Genomic DNA, 19,077 nt, shown 5'->3' on the forward strand with positions numbered 1-19,077 from the left:
ACAGTACCTGATCCAGGTGCGCCCACTTTTCATCCATGCCCCCGTCTCTTGGCTTCTTTTCAGGAACGATGAAGATCTCTGCTGTTGTTGGTAAACCTGGGAGCACCGTGACCAGGAGCTGCTCCTCGTTTATTCCTGTGACCTTTAATGATAACAACAAAACATCATTAAAAAAAGGGTTTTTTTAATTGACAGTGTTTGGAGTGATATGCTCTGCTTTGGTTCTGTATTAATGAGAAGATTCTCCTGGCTCACTGCTTCACATATCATTTGCCTAAGTACCAGTCACTGTCAAGATATAATGCACGGATCAACTGAAACATGAAAGCTCAATTTGACAGTCTTTGGTAAAGGCCAGGGCTTTTAGTGCATTTATGCCGTAACCAGAGGTCTCCTGTCAGCTTCCTAGTGTAAACCATGGTAATATCTGACAAGACAGAAGGTCAAAGTGAATGTTTCATACTGAGGGCTACTGTAGGATATATATAGACCTCAGTATCCAGGTCTTTTACATAACCTGCTGCTTTTTTGACATCCCCACAATGTCTGAGAGGGGAAACCGGATGCACTTAACCACAGTTAAGTTCTCTTTACTTGAGGTTTTGGTTGTTCTCTCAAGGCACTGGCATTCCGCTCTTTAGAGAGCAAATGGAAATGGCTTTTACTGCCCTGTTTTTAACAAGTTCAGTTGGAAGGTTGTACTGGTAATAATGATTTCAGGTGAAGCTCAGAAGATCAGTGTGTAGAGGTTAACATTACTATTAGACAGCAATTGAGGTTGAAGACACTGTGGTTAGCAGAGTGCAACACTTGACAAGACCACATGCATACATTACAAATGCAGCATAACCAAGAATGGAAATGCCATTGGGTTTATTAGACTTGACTTACTCCCTCCAGGTGAGTGCAAAGCTGCATATTGGCAAAATCTGAATAAGGAGTTCAATTAATTCCTGATTGCGTCGCGGTCTTTATAATAAAAGATCGCAGCTGAAAAACTGACCTGAACCATGTTGCTCTTCACCACTCGGCTGATGTCCTCTCTCCACTCAGACACCCCGGGGTTCAGCTCGTCCAAATTAGAAGAAAAGCCCAAAACGTGTGACCGAAAATAATCTGAAATGAGATAGAATAAAATTCAGACCTAGGATACATATATTTATGTATGTTTTATATATGTTCTTTTTAAGAGGAGACTCTGAATTTATACATTTTCATATGAATTTTGATTATTGGAAAAAGTAATGGTTATAATTAACTTTGTGTGTGTGTGCGTGTGTGTGTGTGTGTGTGTGTCTGCATATATTTTTGGTACTACACACTTAAGAATTCCCTTTGTCACACTCACTTTGTCCATGTTGTATGTGCTTTTTTTTTGATGGTTCAATGTAGATGTAATTCTTGAATAAGATAATCGATGTGTTGGTCTAAGATTACATATGTTGTGGGATATGTCTATAATAAAGAGAAAAAGAAAGTAAAATAATGTTTATAATACATTTTACATACAAATGTAGGTGTGAGTTATTGGTTTGTAATTTCACAAGCCACACTCAAAATATTAAGGAATTAATAAATAAACAATCCAAAAATGCCTCAATGTTGACTTTGAAGGTTCATTCTTGACTTTGGAAAGGTCCACATACTTGAGCTTTCAGCCACATCTCATGGCCTTAATCAGTGATTTGGAGTTCGCGCCACACACAACCACCAAATTCCATACTTTCAGGTCATGTGACACCATGACAAGTAACCCAACCATCTACTGATGAATGCCAAGAAAGCTCCGGAAAAAAACAACTTTCAAAACTTTCCTTGACTCCCTCTCAATATGAAGACACAAAATTGACCCCATAGTTTTTAATTTATAATTATATTTAGAGGCTCTCTGTGTGTATTGCGTTTACCATAAACAGCCACAGTCATTTGGTCCTGATGGACAGTGTTGCCAACTGAAGCCTGAACAGTGACGGTGTGACTTCCCTCCTTGGAGAAAGTGAAGGACATCGCTCCGTCCAGAGTCACAACAGGCTAGAAGGCAAAGAGACAGAGAGAGAGAGATGTACTGTGACTTGTGACTCTATCATGTCATTCAGTAAACAGGACGAGGATAAGAAAGTAAAGCTGACCTCTGTTTTGTTATCAAACCACCAGTAATAGCTGACTGTTCCCACAGTGCTGGGGCGCAACACTGTCGTGAGGTTTACTGCTTTGTTCTTGACGACCACTGAAGGAGCCGAGAGCTGGACCTGTTCAAGTTGACCTTTAGAGAGAAAACATGAACACTATAATTAAAATATTTTGTGAAAATGTGGCTCATAACAGGATACTCAAAATTCCAGCAGAAGCCATGTTTTTAGCCATATTTTGGGCACAGCAATGACAGTGTGCCTGGAACACACTGAGCTTATATGGTAGATAGACAGTGGAGAAGATGATTGCACTACGGGAGTATTTTCACAAGTGTTTGTGGATGTTTAGATGTCAACCATTGCAATGAGCTGAACTAAAACTGACCACAGGTGCTCTTCTCTTTTAAAGGAGACAACAAACTGCCGTCTTTCACGCATACAGTGTGAAGAGTGATCCTCAAAACTTTGGATGGAGATTTTGGATGTAGTCTCGCTTTGAGGAGCCACATTTGAAGTCACAGGTGATAAAGTCAATGGGATATTGCGCAATTGATTAAAATAATGCGGACAAAGACTATTCTGGAGGAAAAAGGGCTCGTGTTCAAATTCCAAAATCAATGGAAGAATAGTCCAATAATTGCTTATGTTCTAGAAGCCACTTTTAAATGAAATAAATGATTTAACTCACAGGAGACATGGAGATAGAGTAGCACCCTATCAAAGCCCAGAGTGTTGGTTGCTGTAGCAGAAACTTGGTAGATGCCAACTTTACTGTAGATGTGCTTGACCCCGTCATCGATGGAGCTTATGTTAACGTACGATATCGCTGTGCCGTCGCCAAAGTCCATCGTTATACTTGTCATGGAGCCGAGACCCTTCAAAAAGAAAACACGATGCGGTCACTCACACTGTAGTCTCTTGTTGTTTCAGTGTCCTCGCCAACACGTAACAGAGCGCATTTTCCATAATATCTACAAGAAAGCGGTCAAGTGGTAAATCATGTCACTGCATAGTATTGGACACGCTGGTGCTTTAGCCTCTCTGACAGCATCTCAATATACAGATGCAATACGACGCTACAGAAAAGCATGAGGCCTACAAGTATCACCCTGTAATACACACTACTGTTTGCTTTGATAAAGTGAAAATCAGCACCTCTTCCAGAAAGACCAAGAAAGTGACATTCCTCTCCAGGGTTGCTACCAGTGTTCCCTCACTGGTGAAGAGCTGGAGGCCCCTGGGGGCCTGACGAGGACACTTTTGTCGCCTGGGGCTGTACTTCAACAGTGTTCCATCAGTGCAGTTGTTAGACAAAGCCCGGCGATATCTGGAATTCATTAAAGACCCCGAAAAGACACAGATGAGCACCACATGAGTGTAAAGGCAGACGTACAACACATGCACACACAGGGTGTTATTCATTCATTAGAGATATACAACAGTGGTTCCAAAGCTGTTTTTGTCTACCATACCCCCATAGATGAGCTCAATTAGCTTTTTGGAACAACAGCCATCCGTTTGCAATGGATGTTATTTAACACTATTAACTGTATAAAAAAGAACATATTTTTATTATACAAAACATAACTATTACGAAAATGTTGATGTTTCAACTATTTATCCTTTAATTTGAGCTATTTTGAATTATCTACTGGCTTGCGAATACGTTTTTGAACTTTAAATTGCAGCACGTGGGTTCAGGTGCTGTTGGCATGTTGTGGCTGGTAGTGCGCTACACCACTTTGTAATCCTATTTGTGTTTTGATTTTCCTCCAATTCTCCTTCCTCCGTCTGTTCCGAATGTTAAGAATACTTTCTCGGATAGCGTTTAAGGCCCAAACATTTTCACACAGAGTAGCAGGTGATTTTAAAGAAAGTTGAGCTTGAATGTAACCGGAGACATTTTGACACCGAGTGCTCCCGTTGCTCGTGTCACCACAAAGGAATCTGTTGTACCCTGTGGTGTTGAGGAAGCTGTCCCCTGTGATGCAGTCTCTGGAAGTTGCTGTAGGAACGAACCAGAAAGCCGGAGCGCAGCTCCCGTCAATCTGCCTCTCGAACCCATAGTCGCTGTTTCACGTTGGAACAACAGGTAAAGAAAAAGAAACACTTAGGAATTATCCGGATTAGTTATCATTCATTTAAAATATAAGATATAATTACTCAGCTCAAGTAGAGTCATACACAATAAGTACATGTCTACTGGGAATAGAATTGTTCTCGGCTTGAGAAAACTGATGTTTTATGTATCGCACTTCTAAAAGGCAGAAAAAGAGTTGTGCGTGTTTCAACAAAGTATAATTATACCTCGAGAAAGTCAGAGGGATCTGTCAGATTTTATTTCATCATGATCATGAAAGTTTAATAAACCTTGTAATAAAGTGGTGTAAAGCTTATTTAATTTAGTAGTAGGAGCTGTTCATTTAGCACCAGTGAGATCAGAGCGATAAAACAAAAACAACAAGAGACAAAGTCAAGTTGTTAGACATACAGAAGTATAAAATAATAGACTCTCGAGTGAGGCATTCGCTGTATTCATGATTCAAACCTTTTCAAGTGCACTTGATATAAGTAGTAAGATGCAGGAATTAACTACTATCACATATTTGACTGTTGGGGCTGAGCTTCAATATTTTCAGTAATTTTCTGTTATGATCGGTTATGATGATATGATCATAACTGTTTTATAAAATGATGTCCAAATCAATCAATTCATGCTAATTGTTGTTTATTAAATTGTTTAACACATGTTAAGTTTTGTTTGATGTAATGCGTGATCACAGATCTACATTAAACCCCAGTTTGTTGGTTTTTAATTTATATTGGAGTATTGACTACAACCACAATCGTTTATAAAGCTTATTCATAATTAAGAGTTAAAACAACTTGTGCCATATTTTAAAATCATATACTAACTAACACCCTAAGTCGATAGAAAGATAACAGAAATAAGAATAACAACCTCTAAATCATGAGCTATAACTCTTCAAACACTCCTCGTGTTGTGCCTTAGGTTTGCTTCACAGATTCTGCCTCCGGAGATTGATAAAAGGTTTTGTATTGGATTTAATGAAATGAAAAGAGTAGCTGCAGAGCAGGGAACTCACCACTCAAAATCTGCCTCTGTGCATGGGCAGGAATCTGACATCTGGGAAATGTACTGATTTCTGGCCTTGACACATCGAACGTTTGCTTTTGGTTTTTGGAAGATTCTCTTCATTCCCATGATGCACCCTTCGCCCTGTGATGAATAATGCATCATAAACATTTCTGAGGTCCTTTATCCTTTTTTTCTCTCTACCATCTTGCTTTTATTGTGTGACTGAATCAAAGAGATTCACTTGGGTTTGATCAGCGAGTGGCAGCTTACCTCATTGTGTAACTGCCATGTCATGTAATCTTCGGATGTGCATCGTTGTTGAAAAATGGACCGGAAGTCAGTTTTGACAAGTTGCCACTCAGATCGATGACTGAAATGACCGAATATTCTGCACAAAGAAGCCATAATACATGGTCAAAACATTTGGTATATATGGGGCAGATTAAAATAAGAAAAACTAACTAAACATTTGGGAATTTTAATGCACCGACTTTAATCCATATTCCTCTGTGGGTTGAGAAACATCTAGGGCTCATGAAACCCTTTCAAAATCACATTGAATAGACTTAGATGTACACTTCTAACGTTTTATTGGGGTAATATATAATTACTCAGAGCAATAATTAAACTAAAAACACAGGAGCTCCTTTTGATTCCTTCGTATCTTACGTCATTATGAGGGTGTCCTCTCCAGGCTCTCCCAGCACCCCATCAACATAGAGCGGAGAGGAGGTGAAGCTGTATTTGTCCCAGTTTCTGCCCTCATCAAAACTCAGCCTGAGGGAGAGAACAATGGTTGGATCACAGACAGACTAGCCACGAATAGAGTTGAATTCAGTACGACAATCCTTAGCAGAAAAGCAGCCTCACTCCTTGTTTGAAGATCGAGTATAGTCTCTAAAAAGATTGGGTACACCCTTGGAGAGCCTTACCAAATGTGTCTAATTGGCAGAGGTGTGTGTCGGATGGCCACCAGAGATCCTCCTTGATTCAGGAAAAACACGCTGTACTCTTCCTGAAAAACCTGCAGACACAACCAGCTTCGTTTGATCACACCAGAGAAAAATGGAGTCTACACAAAGTGTGCACCAATGACGACATAAGGGACATGCATACTTACACCTACACACTAAATAAGTAGAAACCACAACTGTTCTTAACACAAGGGTCTCAGCTGTGTGACTAAAGCTTCAAGCAAGTGTTGCTCTCTTGCCTCTGTAGGCTCCTTTTGGTTTATTCGTTTTACAGATCAGAGATGCACACTTCTTCACAAGGCTGGGTGTCAAACCTCAATTCTTTATTTCTTCACCGAGAACTGAACAGCGAGAGCTGAAAGTTGGCACTGAAAGCTCAGTCACATTCCTGTTCTTAAATTGGCTAATGCCTGACTAAAGTCATATTTTTTTCCTTTTGTTTTACATTATACTGAAGGAAAGTTCAGGGGAAAGTTCAAATCAAATAAGCTTTTAAAAAAATTCAGCAAAGTAATGTACAAAAACTATTGTTGGAGAAACGCAGCTATTGTTTAGGGACCAGTCTGACAGTTATCATACTGTACCTCTCTCCAGCTGTTTCCAGCATCAGATGTGATGAAAATACTGACATTATTACTGGTCAGCTCAGGTCCAACCACACCTGAATACAAAAGGTACGATAGCACTATTTTCAGTACAGTTGCTTTTTTTCTATTTCAACATTTATTCAGACAAAACAAAAATGTTTTTGCTATTCTTTGCACTGATGTAACATGGAGAAGATATGCAGGAAAGATTGATTTCATTTCAGTTTGAAAAAGTAGGGAACTGAACTAAAGGACAGAATTGACTGAGAGACACAATCGAGGACCATCATTAAGAGTAAACAACAGATGGTTGTTCAAATCAAATAATCTCCTCACCTGACGCTATTATAATTCCTGGAGCTGAGTCTTTGCTGACAATGTTTCCCGAGGTGTAAGGATTCTCTGACACATGAAGGTGTAGATGTAATGAACAGTAAGGCTGCAAAGCACAAACACAAGGAGATTAGTTTTCTCAAGTGAAAATGTGAAATTGAAAGGCTTGATATAGACCTGGTTCACATTTCATGATAACTGCATGATAACTTTATTTATTATTAATTAATTATCTCTTAAATATTCAACAATAAACATGAATTTTTTAATCTTATGGCGCAGAAATCTGGGAAACGGAATTTGAACATGAAAAACAGTTTGTCAGAATGTGTTGAAGAAGTAAAAAGTTTTCCCAACACAAAACATTAAATATAATCATACACTACCACGTCTCCACAGATACAACTGACTACAAATCATTTATGCAGGAAGCTCAATATGGAAGGATCCCTTTAACATCACAATTTATCAAAATGTGTATTTTCAGTTATCACGGTTGGTATTATTATGGCTAAAATACAATCCAATAAGAGTACAGTAAGAGGCTGTCTGGATGATGGAATTACTTGAGGGACCTTTATTGGGCTAAAAGTGGTTTGATTTGTTGGCTGGGTCTACCCCACTTTGTGTGTGCTTCCATTAATTATTAGAAGTGTTTCCTACTTTCTACACCATCTATTTTAGTATTGTCTTCTCCTGTCACCATGTGATAATGTAAAGCTTTTTTTTTAAATTTCTGCCATGAAAAGCTGTCTTTAAAATTACTTCAAAAAAAGTTTAACTAATGGTCCATTCCCACTTCCTACCCCTCTCCATCTGGCACTTTGCTCAGACCACACACAAACACATGCCAAAGTCCTCAGAACTGCTTCTGTGGTATAGTTCTGCTACAGCAGGTGTCTCCAGGACCACATTTGCCCATGATGACACTCACTGACTCACAAGGTGAAATAATACCATAACAATAGAACAATGCTCATTTATTAAATGTTTTGATTCCCCCAAAAAAAGATGAATTAAAAACATATATATATATATATTTATATATATATATAAATATATATATACACACACACACACATACATATATAGATAGATCATTATTCATCCATTGTATATATACTTTTAGAAGATAATGGAAATCCAAATAACCAAATCTATCTCTTGTCAGTGGCCCACTTACTTGTTCACAATAGACCTTGTTTCCCTGGAGATCGGTTGTTGGAGCCTGAAGAAGACGCCAGTCTCTCCCCTTGTTGTATGTGATATAAGTTTTCACTTGGTTCTCAACAACTTTATTTGACAGGAACACCCCTTTAATCCCGGCAACCTGCGAACATGAGAGACGGAGAGCAGCGGGGGGAAAATAACAAAAAAGGGAGGGGAAAAAAAAAATAACCGTAAATTATTCAGACTTAAGTAAAGCTGAAGGCCTAGTTCGGAGAGGAAAAGATGTCTTAAAGTGATAGTTTTTCTGACAGGGAGCACTATTTTGGACCATCTGTAGGACTCTGCTGAATCAAAACAACATATGGCACAGCCCTGAGATATTTCTTCTTCTGTGCACATAGATGCAGACTCTCATGCGTGGCTATTCACATTTCTCTTCCATTTAAAGAGCACACATCTTTGTCACAGAAAGAATCACCATTTCATATCTTCCACTAGTCATACTAAATATTTCTGGACAAAGGTGAGTTACAAAAGTAAACGTTCTGAAAATGCTGCACACATCATCAGTGAAGTTCCTGGGATCATCAGGTGTTCCCGGGTTCTTTCAACAACATGCTCCCTCCCCCCATTCAACCCAGCAGAGGCTGATCAGACCCCTGCTTGTGTCCAGCTGGCAACAACTAACCACTTCCCACCCAGGGGTGTTCTCTTTTCAGCCATAGCCATGTAGAGGCTCTTTCTGCTGTGCTGGTGGTCTCTCAAATGGCCGTCCTCTTCTTTTTTTTCCTTCAATTCCCAGTGTGCTGAGTGCTCTGGACAGAAAAAGGCAGCAAATCCTCGACGTCCAACCTCTTTCGGCAGACACTTCTACTTCGATCCCGTTTCTCTGCCCTAGCTGATAATATCTTCATATTAAAAATTGCACATACAATGTCTGTGGAGGTCAGTGAGCAGTGAGAGTAACCAATGCTGACGGCTATCTTAGGTGTGTTTTTGTAACAATGTGATGCTTTTACTTCTGGCTGCAGATGAGGATAATCTAAAGTGATGCATACATGTGCAGCCACTGCAAACTTCATAGCACATCTGTCAACACAGATATAACATATTCAGGGCACAGGTTAAAGCTGCTGTTTTCCCTGAATTGTGACTATGGGCTTTACATGACACTAGTGTTTCTTAAACTTCTGTACAGATGGTTCCCTACTTGAAGACTCAACCGGCTAAATGTTTTTTTTGTGTCCAAATGTCACATTAAAAGTAAGATCAAAGTGGGCAGAGACATGAGAGAGGCACTCAATGCAATGTACCAACATCTGTTCCATTATGGTGAGGACATCCATCACAGCGCAGGGTACACTTAAAGAAAAGCACGGCAGAAAATCAAGATTAACTTCAAGCAAAGTTTTAGTCTGACTGTTGGTTCTTTACTTCTCAGAGTCTCTTGTTACTGCTCAAGCCCCCAAACCAGGAATTTCAATTTGTATGGTGATCTTATTCACAGTTTCCTGTTCCCTCTTATGGTTAAATAAATGAAAGTTAGGTGGATTAGATATTCTAAATTGCATGTGAATGTGAGTGGATTCATGACTAAAGTGTACAACCAAGTATTAATCTCATTATTTATGAATCTGTTCAATATTTTTCTGATTAATCATTTATTAAGAACCTTGTGAAAATGAATTACTAAAAATAAAAAAGGGAGCTCTTCTCTTGTTTCGACCTGCAACAGTCGAGAGAAAATTAATTAGCAACTAGTTTAAGTGACTAAAAATATCCCAGCTTCTCAAATGTGACAATGTCCTGCTTGTCCTTTTCTTAACATTATTGTTAACTGCATCTGATACATCACCTTCGGCTCTAGGAAATTACAAGGAACAACTACCGACATTGTAATGACCTAAAAAATTAACAATTAATCAAAAAACAGTTTGAATGAAAATAATCGTTGGGTGCAGCCCTACTCTTGTCTAGCCAATAGTTAAAAAACTGAGAAAATGAAGTCAGATAATGGGCGACGGTGGCGAAGTGGATCGCAGGGCCGTCTTTCAATCAGAGGATGGGCGGTTCGATCGCCGGTTCAGGCTCCACCAGTCGCATGTTGATGTGTCCTTGAGCAAGACACTTAACCCCAAAATTGCGTCTGCTAAATGACTGTAATGAATTTGCAATGATACAAAATAGATGAAACAGCAACTCCTCAACTTTGAGCAGCAAATCTGAGAACCTGTCAAATGTTTGGCCTTTTTTTTTGCTAAGAGATTTAAAGTTGCTGATGGATTTTCCGTCATTCGATTGACATCATTTCAGTGCTAATTAATGTAAAGAGTAATCCAAGTATGAGCAGCATTGGAACATACAGAATATAAAGGCATGAGTGTACAATTGCACAAAAAAGTTTAAGGTATTGCTTAATCGAAAATCATTTCCATGTATAATTGTACAAGTTATCATGTAGCTGATTGTTTTAGTAGTAAACATAAATGAACACGCCTTATAAACTGCAGCAGTTATAAACCCAGGCCGGTGATTTGAGTTGGTTCAGCGCGCCTGAATAGAATAAAAACATGTAAAGGATGACAGCACCGCCCGACAGCACTGTCGCTGCCTACCTCATAGAGGTCTATCATGATGTTGCCCTCCGGTCCTCCACTGCTCACAGCGTTCTCCAGCATCAAGGTGAATAGCAGCCCTCTGGACTCAGACATGTACAGGTTGTAGGAGTCATTCTGGTGCCAGTCCTGAATCGCTGCCACCACCTGGTTGTCATCTGTGCTGATTATCTGCAAGTCCTAAACATGTGAAATTCATGAGTACTGCAGATGCCTATAGGGTTTTAAGAACTGACTCAAATGAGTTCTCTCAACAAAAAAGTGTGAATCTGCATTTCAGTGTGTGCAGAGTGGCCACAGAGCTCAAGCAGCAAGCTAGCGATTCGTCACTTCTTGACATCATTTAGTCCGGATCAGCAGCGATTAGACCTCAGTTTCATGCCATGCACTAAAAATCAAGACAGGCTCCATTTAATTTTACTGGATCCCTTCTCCAGAGTGAGGTGAGGTAGTGGATGCGTTTCCTGCTCAAGGGAATTTTGACACATCCATGGTTGGATGGATGGACGGACAAACTGATCGAAACAACACTGCAGGCATCTCTCCTGTTGTGACATGGTCTCTCAAACCACTGAGCAACCCTGCTGTGCTTTTAGCAAATGGGATTCAGTGCAGAACAATGTTGTTGTGCAAATGCAAATTGACCTTTCTGCTTCAAAAAGTTCCTTTAGAGTTGTGGGGAAACTGTGCAACTCCACATTCATTTTTTTTCAAGCAAATATCTGTTGATACAGACGAGAGGGAAACTCATTAAAATCTATGCATGGGTCTTAAATAAAAGCATGATCTAAAGATGTAATTATGTAGAACTGGAGGAGAATAATGTGGGGGAAACAATTCAATGGATTGTCAGCAAACATTATGACTAACTGGGAACAACTGTACATAAAAACCAACCCTCACCACGTCATCATGATACCACAAAACAGCCTGAAGGAATAAATCCTGTTTCACAGAAAAATGAATGCTGCACTTGTTATGTTGCTTACTCAACTCACCAAACACTGCATCATTTCCAGCATTCTTACCTTTGGCAGAGTGTATTTGGGAAGCTTCATTGGGTAGAAAGCATTTCTTTTATAGGACACATAATGGACAGGCTGACCACCTACTGGCACCTGAAAAAGCAATATAGTGCAGTTTATAGTTCAATCACATTTAAGGTAAATATTCATAAACTTCACTGAGCACACTGATTGTTAGCAGCATGTATCAAACAATTTAAGCCACCATCAAAATTCTGGGTTTGCTACTAATTGGGATATTGTGCATTATGGTAGAGTGGAGCTGTAGCATAATACCCAACATTGTGATTTCAATTTCATGCCATCCTTTCCCAGGATAATGGCCCCTTTTAGTTAATGAGAAACATGGCTGTACATTAAGATGCGATTGAATGCAGTGGTTTTACAGCTTTTAATTGTCCTTTAATGAAGCCAGACCTTGCAATAAAAACCCACCTGGATGAAAACGTATTCATCCTGAACCACCAGGGAATTTGGGATGATAAATCCAGGGAAAGGCTTGCCCTTGTTTCCATCAGAGCAATTCTGAAGTTTACAAGTGATGTACTGTGACCCTGTGGGAAAGCAAGAAATGAGTGCTAAAAATATAACGGAGAGAAAAACAAACAACTTTCTGGAGTCCACCATCAAGGTTTAGCTTGCTGATGGTTTTAAGAGAGCCATGGAGGCAACATTTTGGAGGCCAATCTTTATTCTCACTAATAGATAAAGTAGAGAGAGAGAGAGCTGTCCCAGAGTGTTAGCATCAGCCAAATGAGGCAATCTCCCCAGGGACAGGGCATTAACACACAAGGCCTTGTGGAAGTTCCCCCTCTCTGCACTGTTGCCAATAAAAAGAGCCAAGTCACAGCCGGCCCTTGAAAAATGAATTAGCTTAATCGTATGAGGAGTCTCTATGCAGCCAATGCAGATGGGGAGGTAAGTTTTAGTAAAGCAAAAAAAGAAAGAAGCTCTTACTTGTTTTTGAATTCAAAGTTTAGGAATTACAACAAATGTTTACAATTTTGACTCACGTCCGTCGGAGATGCTGATCTCCAGGTGGATCATTCCTTGCTCTTTGTCTAAACCCAGTCTGGACCTGTAACATTAAGACAATTATGTAAGACATTTAAGATTTCTGCTTCAAGGAAAGTGTCTGTTAATAATAACATTGTGTCCAATAACACTGACAATGTGTCAGTTAATAAAAACATTGTGTGCATCAATAATGACATTGTGTTCATTAAAAATGACATTGTGTCCGTTAATAAAAACATTGTGTGCATCAATAATGACATTGTGTTCATTAAAAATGACATTGTGTCCGTTAATAATCACTTTGTGTGCATTGTGTGCATTAATAACAACATTGTGTGCATTAGTAATTGCATTTTGTCCATTAATAATGATTTTGTGTGCATCATTTCTGACAGTGTGTGCATTAATGATATCATCATGTGCCCACATATTTTAAATTACAATTCAAATTGTTAACGTGCAACCTTATTTAGTTTCTCACTAGCGAGTAGCGAGTTGAAGGACTTAACACACAAACTTAGAGATTGATGTATGAATAGCTTGTGTAACCCAGTCCTGGAAATATGAAAGTATGCAGTATTTTACAAGGGGAAAAAAAAAAGAGCAACATTTAAGAAGAAAATGGAGAGTTTATTTTTGTGAAGCAGAAGCATATGTTTTTCTTTCTAATCCATTGTATCATCTTGTACTCTCTGAGCTTATCCAGGGACTCTAGGTTGTGAAACCCAGGTTGGGAGACACTGATTTAGGTTATGCAGTTTGCAGTGCCTGTACATGTAGCAGACTTGGTTACAAAACATTTGTATTGTAATTTGAACTTTCTTGATATATGTTCTGAACATCAGGTGGCTTAATAAGGCATCGAGGCAAAAAGCTTTATCAACTATTTTTCTGCTGCCCCAAGGAATATGTAATAAAAGGGATGCTGTGTAAATAATTATAACAAAAAAAAAAGACAATTGAGAAACTATATATAATAAATGCATTTAGCTCACAGCAATAGTTTCAGTTTTTCTGTTATCAGAGGCGCAATATTTGTGGTTATATTAGATTTTCATTCTGTATTTGTAAAGGTGCATTGGAAATACAGCATTCTCCTCTCAGGCCCATTAATACAACCACCTTATCTATAAACACTGGCCTGACAGACATTTGACCTGCAATGCACTTTATGGCTAAGGTGCACTTAGCCATTTCATTCACGTCAATAGGGATTATGACGTACAAGAGTCACCACTTGTTGTATTAATAGCAGCTGTTGTGACAGAGGATGGCTTTCTTCTCATTTTCCATACCGTGTCTGAACTATAATATAAAAAGCCCCCACCCCGCTTCCCTCAGCACTCGGTAATTGCCTCACAGCTCCATCTCTTTTAATGGACTTTCTGTCAAATACTTCATCCAATTCTATCAGTGAACAGCAGTGCTTGCTCTTAAATAAACCCCTGCAATGTTGCACAGAGTTCTCCCATAACCAACACATACCAGTATGTCTGCCTTGCGAGGGTGGCTGTTAACATGTTTTTGTAAATCATGTTTGTCAGATCTTCTCAGATAAGATGAGCAGTGCAGGATGCGATGAAAGAAATGCTTTCATCCTTGATCTCTGATGGCGTGGGGAACGTGTTTTTTTGCCTGGCATGTTTTGGTTGACTTATTTTCACATCGACAAAAGGAAGAGTATATTTGAATATCAAAAATTAGTTTTTTTTTATTGATCATCTTGTAACTCAACTGCAGGATGATGCTAAAGAAAACTCAGGCACCATTGTCCTTAATAAACATGTACACTCAAGCTGTAAATACTGTATATACCTGCCTTGAGCGTATAACAGCAGCTCACCACTAAAATATTGTCGCATGGACATCTCTGAGTTGGTGAGGTAAAATCTTTATTCTGTATGATCAATTTCTTTTTCCTTGTTTTCAGAACAGGTTGCATCCTAATAGTTAGGAAGCTTAGTGCAAATTGTTTCTGATGTATGAGGAAAGTCTGTTGATGTTTGGTACAAACCATAATTAAGAGGATGTTCCCTCATGGAAAGCTACCACAGTGTAGAGCCTTATGTAAAGCAAAATTGAACTCAAAGATCTCCGTATGCACAGTTGAGTTTAGGTACATTACCATTAGATACAGAAAAAGTTGTAATTGTTTCCCTGAAGAGAAAGAGCTTTGTTTGTTATGTGATTTAGGTGGGACTGAAGATGATTGATCATGTTTTATTGCTCATTCTGTGATGATTTTAAAGGAGTCCTTTTTCTGAATTGATGATTTAAAAAAAAAAAAAGTATCTCTTATAAGTCCACGTGGGCTGTTAACTTGTATGTGCATGACACAATAAATAACATAGATAACACACACAGAGAGTCACTAGCATGGGACGGTTAAAGATTACTTTTCAACCCCAATAAGAAAAGAGTGCCATACATCTACCTTCTGAGGATCAAAACATCAGCCTCATAAAACAAGATATAGTCTTTGTTTTGTCTACTTAGGTGTCACCTCTTCATTAAAGTGATTGATATTAACTGTAATATTGTTGTTAATGTGTTTCCCAGACCAATGTTAAAGCTGTAAAAGCATGTACTGGAGGTAACTCCAACCACCTTGATTAATCGGTGGATCTTTTTCCTTAGTTCTGTGTGTGAAAGGTATTCTGGAGCCAACAACTATAAAAAACATTAGAAATTAAACATTTATCCCGGGCCATAATCCCGGCACCAGCACCTGACAGCTAATAACGCTAAAACACTCTTGAGAGACACCAAGAAGCTATCTGCCACAACATCAGAGCTGATCCTGTACTTTATAGATCAGGTATCATATTAAATAGATATTATTAGATTTTTAATACTGTGGTATCTACTCAAAATGTAATGAGCTGATTCCATTCAGCGGATGACATATTATGTATAACAGCACACTAGACGTTTAGTGTAATATTTTCTTTTTTTAAAGAAAGAAAAGAAAAAAGATCTTAATCCCCAAAAACCTTGCTTCATTTGGCAATCAATAATAAAAGTGAATGGAATACAATCTGTCATTACGTTTAGCAACAAGTTGTTAAAAATGAATTCATGCATTTATATTAACACGGCATGAAAGTTGATACAATGATCATTTCAATCAAAAGTACTTAACTTTTTTATACTTTCGGTACATTTTGTTAAGTCTGTTTCAAGAAGGGGATTTGACTTACCTAGAACAAGGATTCCACCACTGACTAATGAAAACTGTGGCGAATTATTTAAATTTAATGACATTTCTGTGACACACTGTAAAGTATAAAACGTGTTACTCTAAACTCGTTACTCGGTTCAAATCTGATATTTATAACGCCTTAGGAGCCAATTCTCATGTTTACTCATGTTTCTACCATGTCAGTGAAAATACAAATAAACATATTTTATAGAGCATGTCGATATGTACAGCGAATGCATTTCCCCTACTACTGCTGTGAACAGAATGCTAAAAATGCATACATTTTAATTACTAAATGTATAATTGTTCTGTGCTGGTCTATTATTCATAGTGTTGACGGAGATAAATAAATATGTGGCGACGTTGCGGCATTTCTCTCCCAGAAAGAAACACCCTCTGCAAATGACTGATTGTTGATCTCACCAGTAGAATCTGTTGGGGATGACGCTGTCGTGCACAAGCTGCCATCTCTTCCCAAATTCAACAGAGACATAGAGCTGAAAAATGAGAGGAATGCATTAACCAAATGAGTTACAGCATTAAGAATAATGTTCCATGTCATAATACCCAAGAGAATTGTTTCCTGATATATGTCTAACTATATTATCAAGCAGCTGTCAAGATTTGTTGATTTTGTGGCGTCAGTGTGTTGATGTTGTTTTGAATATTGCGCTACTCTGTAAAAATGCATCAGTGATGAGAAAATCCATCAGTTCTTGTAAAAATACAGCTATACTCTGAAACCAGAAAGAAATGTAAAGATGATTCGTTCTGATGCCTTGGAAAAGAGGGAAGGCGGACGGACAAATTGGTCTCTGAATTAAAATCAAAGTGTCTCCTTCATAACTCAGCAGGATTTCGGCCTAATTGGTGTTATAAAATCACTCGTTTAACTGTCGTAGTCTTTTTATTCCATAAAGCCATTAGCCTTCTTTTTACTGCAAAGCTGGACTTATGTCAAAGCATTCAGAACGCCTGTCATCTTGCCATAATGATCGAGCAAAGCATCTTAAGCCCGGAGCTTTACAAGGATAAGCAACATCACTTTGCCTTATCTATGAGCTTTAAACTTTTAAAAGACATGACAGACAATCAATACATGTAAAATGAAACCAACCTAAGATTAATTTCTACAGTTAAAAGGAGAAAAAAAAAACTGATTCAATTTAGCTTTACAAAGACATATAGAAAGACCTGAAGGCAAACTTCTCAAGAGCATCTGTATTTTGACCCGTCGATGGTTCTCAACTTAGCTTTCATCTTCCTCCCTGCACCATTTATCTCACTTCTCAGACCTTGACTGTTTTTCCCTCAGAAAATCACGTCTTGCAATAGCAGACTGGGAAGGCCGAGTTTGATGTCTGCGGTGGTGAGTAAAGCAGACAGCAGGGTGCTCACAGAGTAATGAAGGGTGCGTGTTCATGCTTGCATTCGTGTGTTAGTGTGTGTGTTTGTGGATTGTTTGGCAGTGTCTTTCTTGTTATCTTTCCCCTGTGTTGTCTGGGGTATATCCATTCAGAGTTAGAGTCTGCAGCCAGACTTTATGACTTGTTAAGGGGAGCAGGTGATCAGACGCCTCTGTTTTGGAAACTGCAGCCTTGGCTTAAGTGGCACATTTCTGCTCACGAAGACCATGTCCTGAAAGCTATAGCCGCTATTATCAAAGTAAATGCTTTTGACCGTTACAACAACCTATCTTTTGTATCATTTTATAGAGATTCTAATTTTGCTGCGACCCAACCGGCTTGTGGTTCATAATCGGACAGAACAACAACCTGGCAGAACACTCAATCCGAGCTAACATGTGCATGATAAGCAGCAAGTGAACCCTCCACAACAGCCATTATTCAGCAGCCAGGGATTTCATTTTATTTTTTCCTCTGTCACATTTTCAGTTTTTATTCCAGCTATTTCATGCCACCTGACAGCTACACGTTACCTTTTGGTCGTGGCTGTAAGCCAGGATCCAGTCCTCCTGCTCGGGGTGAAAAAGCAGGCTGAGGATATCAAAGGCTAAGCTGTGTTTCTGATAGGTCGCCCCCTCGTCAAGGCTAATGAGCAGGCTGCTCTCCACCTCCGGGTCGGTAAGTAACATGATCTGAGACGAGACAAGAAAAGAGATGGGGGAGTCAGCGGCCCACCTTGACAGCATCCATTCCACAGGGCTTATGTGTACTTGTGTACTTGTGATGCATGGTGCAAATTTCTGTAGGGCTGCTATGTAGTGAAAATGCTAAAAACTCTGCAACACAGCAACAACAATTGACCTAATCATTCAATATAGGAAGGCAGGATTTTTCTATACGATGCATGTGGAAACTTACCTTCCGTTTGTTGTTCGGACTCACGTACAAGTAGCTCAGGATGGTTTTTGGCCCGACTTTCTCATTAAGCTTCTCGTATGTGGTCCCATAATCAGTTGACCTAAAATTCGATAATAAGAATAAAATTATATATATATATATGCAGAAGCACCTACTAGTTAAGATGCTGATGGTATCATTAAGCATATCAGGCAAGCAGAAAATTGAAACCGCAGAAATCATGAAGCAATTTGCAAGATGAATGAAGATTCTTTTAATTATCAACATAAACAAGAATATCCTGTGTTGCTGGGGGATGAAGTATTACTATCATTATTATTATTATGGATGCTTTGGGGTAAAAATGTAATTTCATGTTTGTGATTTTCATCTTTTAAAATTCACATGGAGGACATATTTGCCTGTTGGCTGAAAAAAAAGCTTTGATTGTTTTTGAAAACAGAAATATACAAAAAAATATGAATTGCCCTCTAAAGCTGTCACTGCTTTGTTGACTTCATTATCGATGTCTTTATATGAATTGTCAGCTAAATAGATGCTGCTCTCAGATGCTTTGTGACATTTCAGATACAAGCAGCCTGAAAATGTTTTATTCTGC

General features: G+C 38.8%; 1 protein-coding gene across 1 annotated transcript in view; it reads right to left on the bottom strand.

Annotated features, from left to right (window-relative positions):
• Positions 1–19,077, bottom strand: part of LOC306703435 (VPS10 domain-containing receptor SorCS1-like) — a gene marked incomplete at its 3' end in the record, with an annotated part of 41,941 nt that overhangs the window by 6,191 nt on the left and 16,673 nt on the right. The window contains exons 3-23 of the mRNA XM_079169412.1: positions 18,480–18,579; positions 18,095–18,253; positions 16,579–16,652; positions 12,950–13,014; positions 12,372–12,490; positions 11,940–12,029; positions 10,912–11,091; positions 8,310–8,456; positions 7,130–7,232; positions 6,791–6,867; positions 6,165–6,256; positions 5,902–6,009; positions 5,503–5,620; positions 5,240–5,373; positions 4,089–4,202; positions 3,288–3,459; positions 2,821–3,007; positions 2,130–2,263; positions 1,908–2,031; positions 1,004–1,116; positions 8–142 (exon numbers count right to left, since the gene is read on the bottom strand). Of these exons, the coding sequence (XP_079025538.1) occupies positions 8–142; positions 1,004–1,116; positions 1,908–2,031; positions 2,130–2,263; positions 2,821–3,007; positions 3,288–3,459; positions 4,089–4,202; positions 5,240–5,373; positions 5,503–5,620; positions 5,902–6,009; positions 6,165–6,256; positions 6,791–6,867; positions 7,130–7,232; positions 8,310–8,456; positions 10,912–11,091; positions 11,940–12,029; positions 12,372–12,490; positions 12,950–13,014; positions 16,579–16,652; positions 18,095–18,253; positions 18,480–18,579 (2,545 nt within the window). The remainder of the gene's footprint in view (positions 1–7; positions 143–1,003; positions 1,117–1,907; positions 2,032–2,129; positions 2,264–2,820; positions 3,008–3,287; positions 3,460–4,088; positions 4,203–5,239; positions 5,374–5,502; positions 5,621–5,901; positions 6,010–6,164; positions 6,257–6,790; positions 6,868–7,129; positions 7,233–8,309; positions 8,457–10,911; positions 11,092–11,939; positions 12,030–12,371; positions 12,491–12,949; positions 13,015–16,578; positions 16,653–18,094; positions 18,254–18,479; positions 18,580–19,077) is intronic.

The sequence above is a fragment of the Pholis gunnellus genome, assembly GCF_910591455.1.
Source record: "Pholis gunnellus genome assembly, chromosome: 11".
Lineage (NCBI taxonomy): Eukaryota > Metazoa > Chordata > Actinopteri > Perciformes > Pholidae > Pholis > Pholis gunnellus.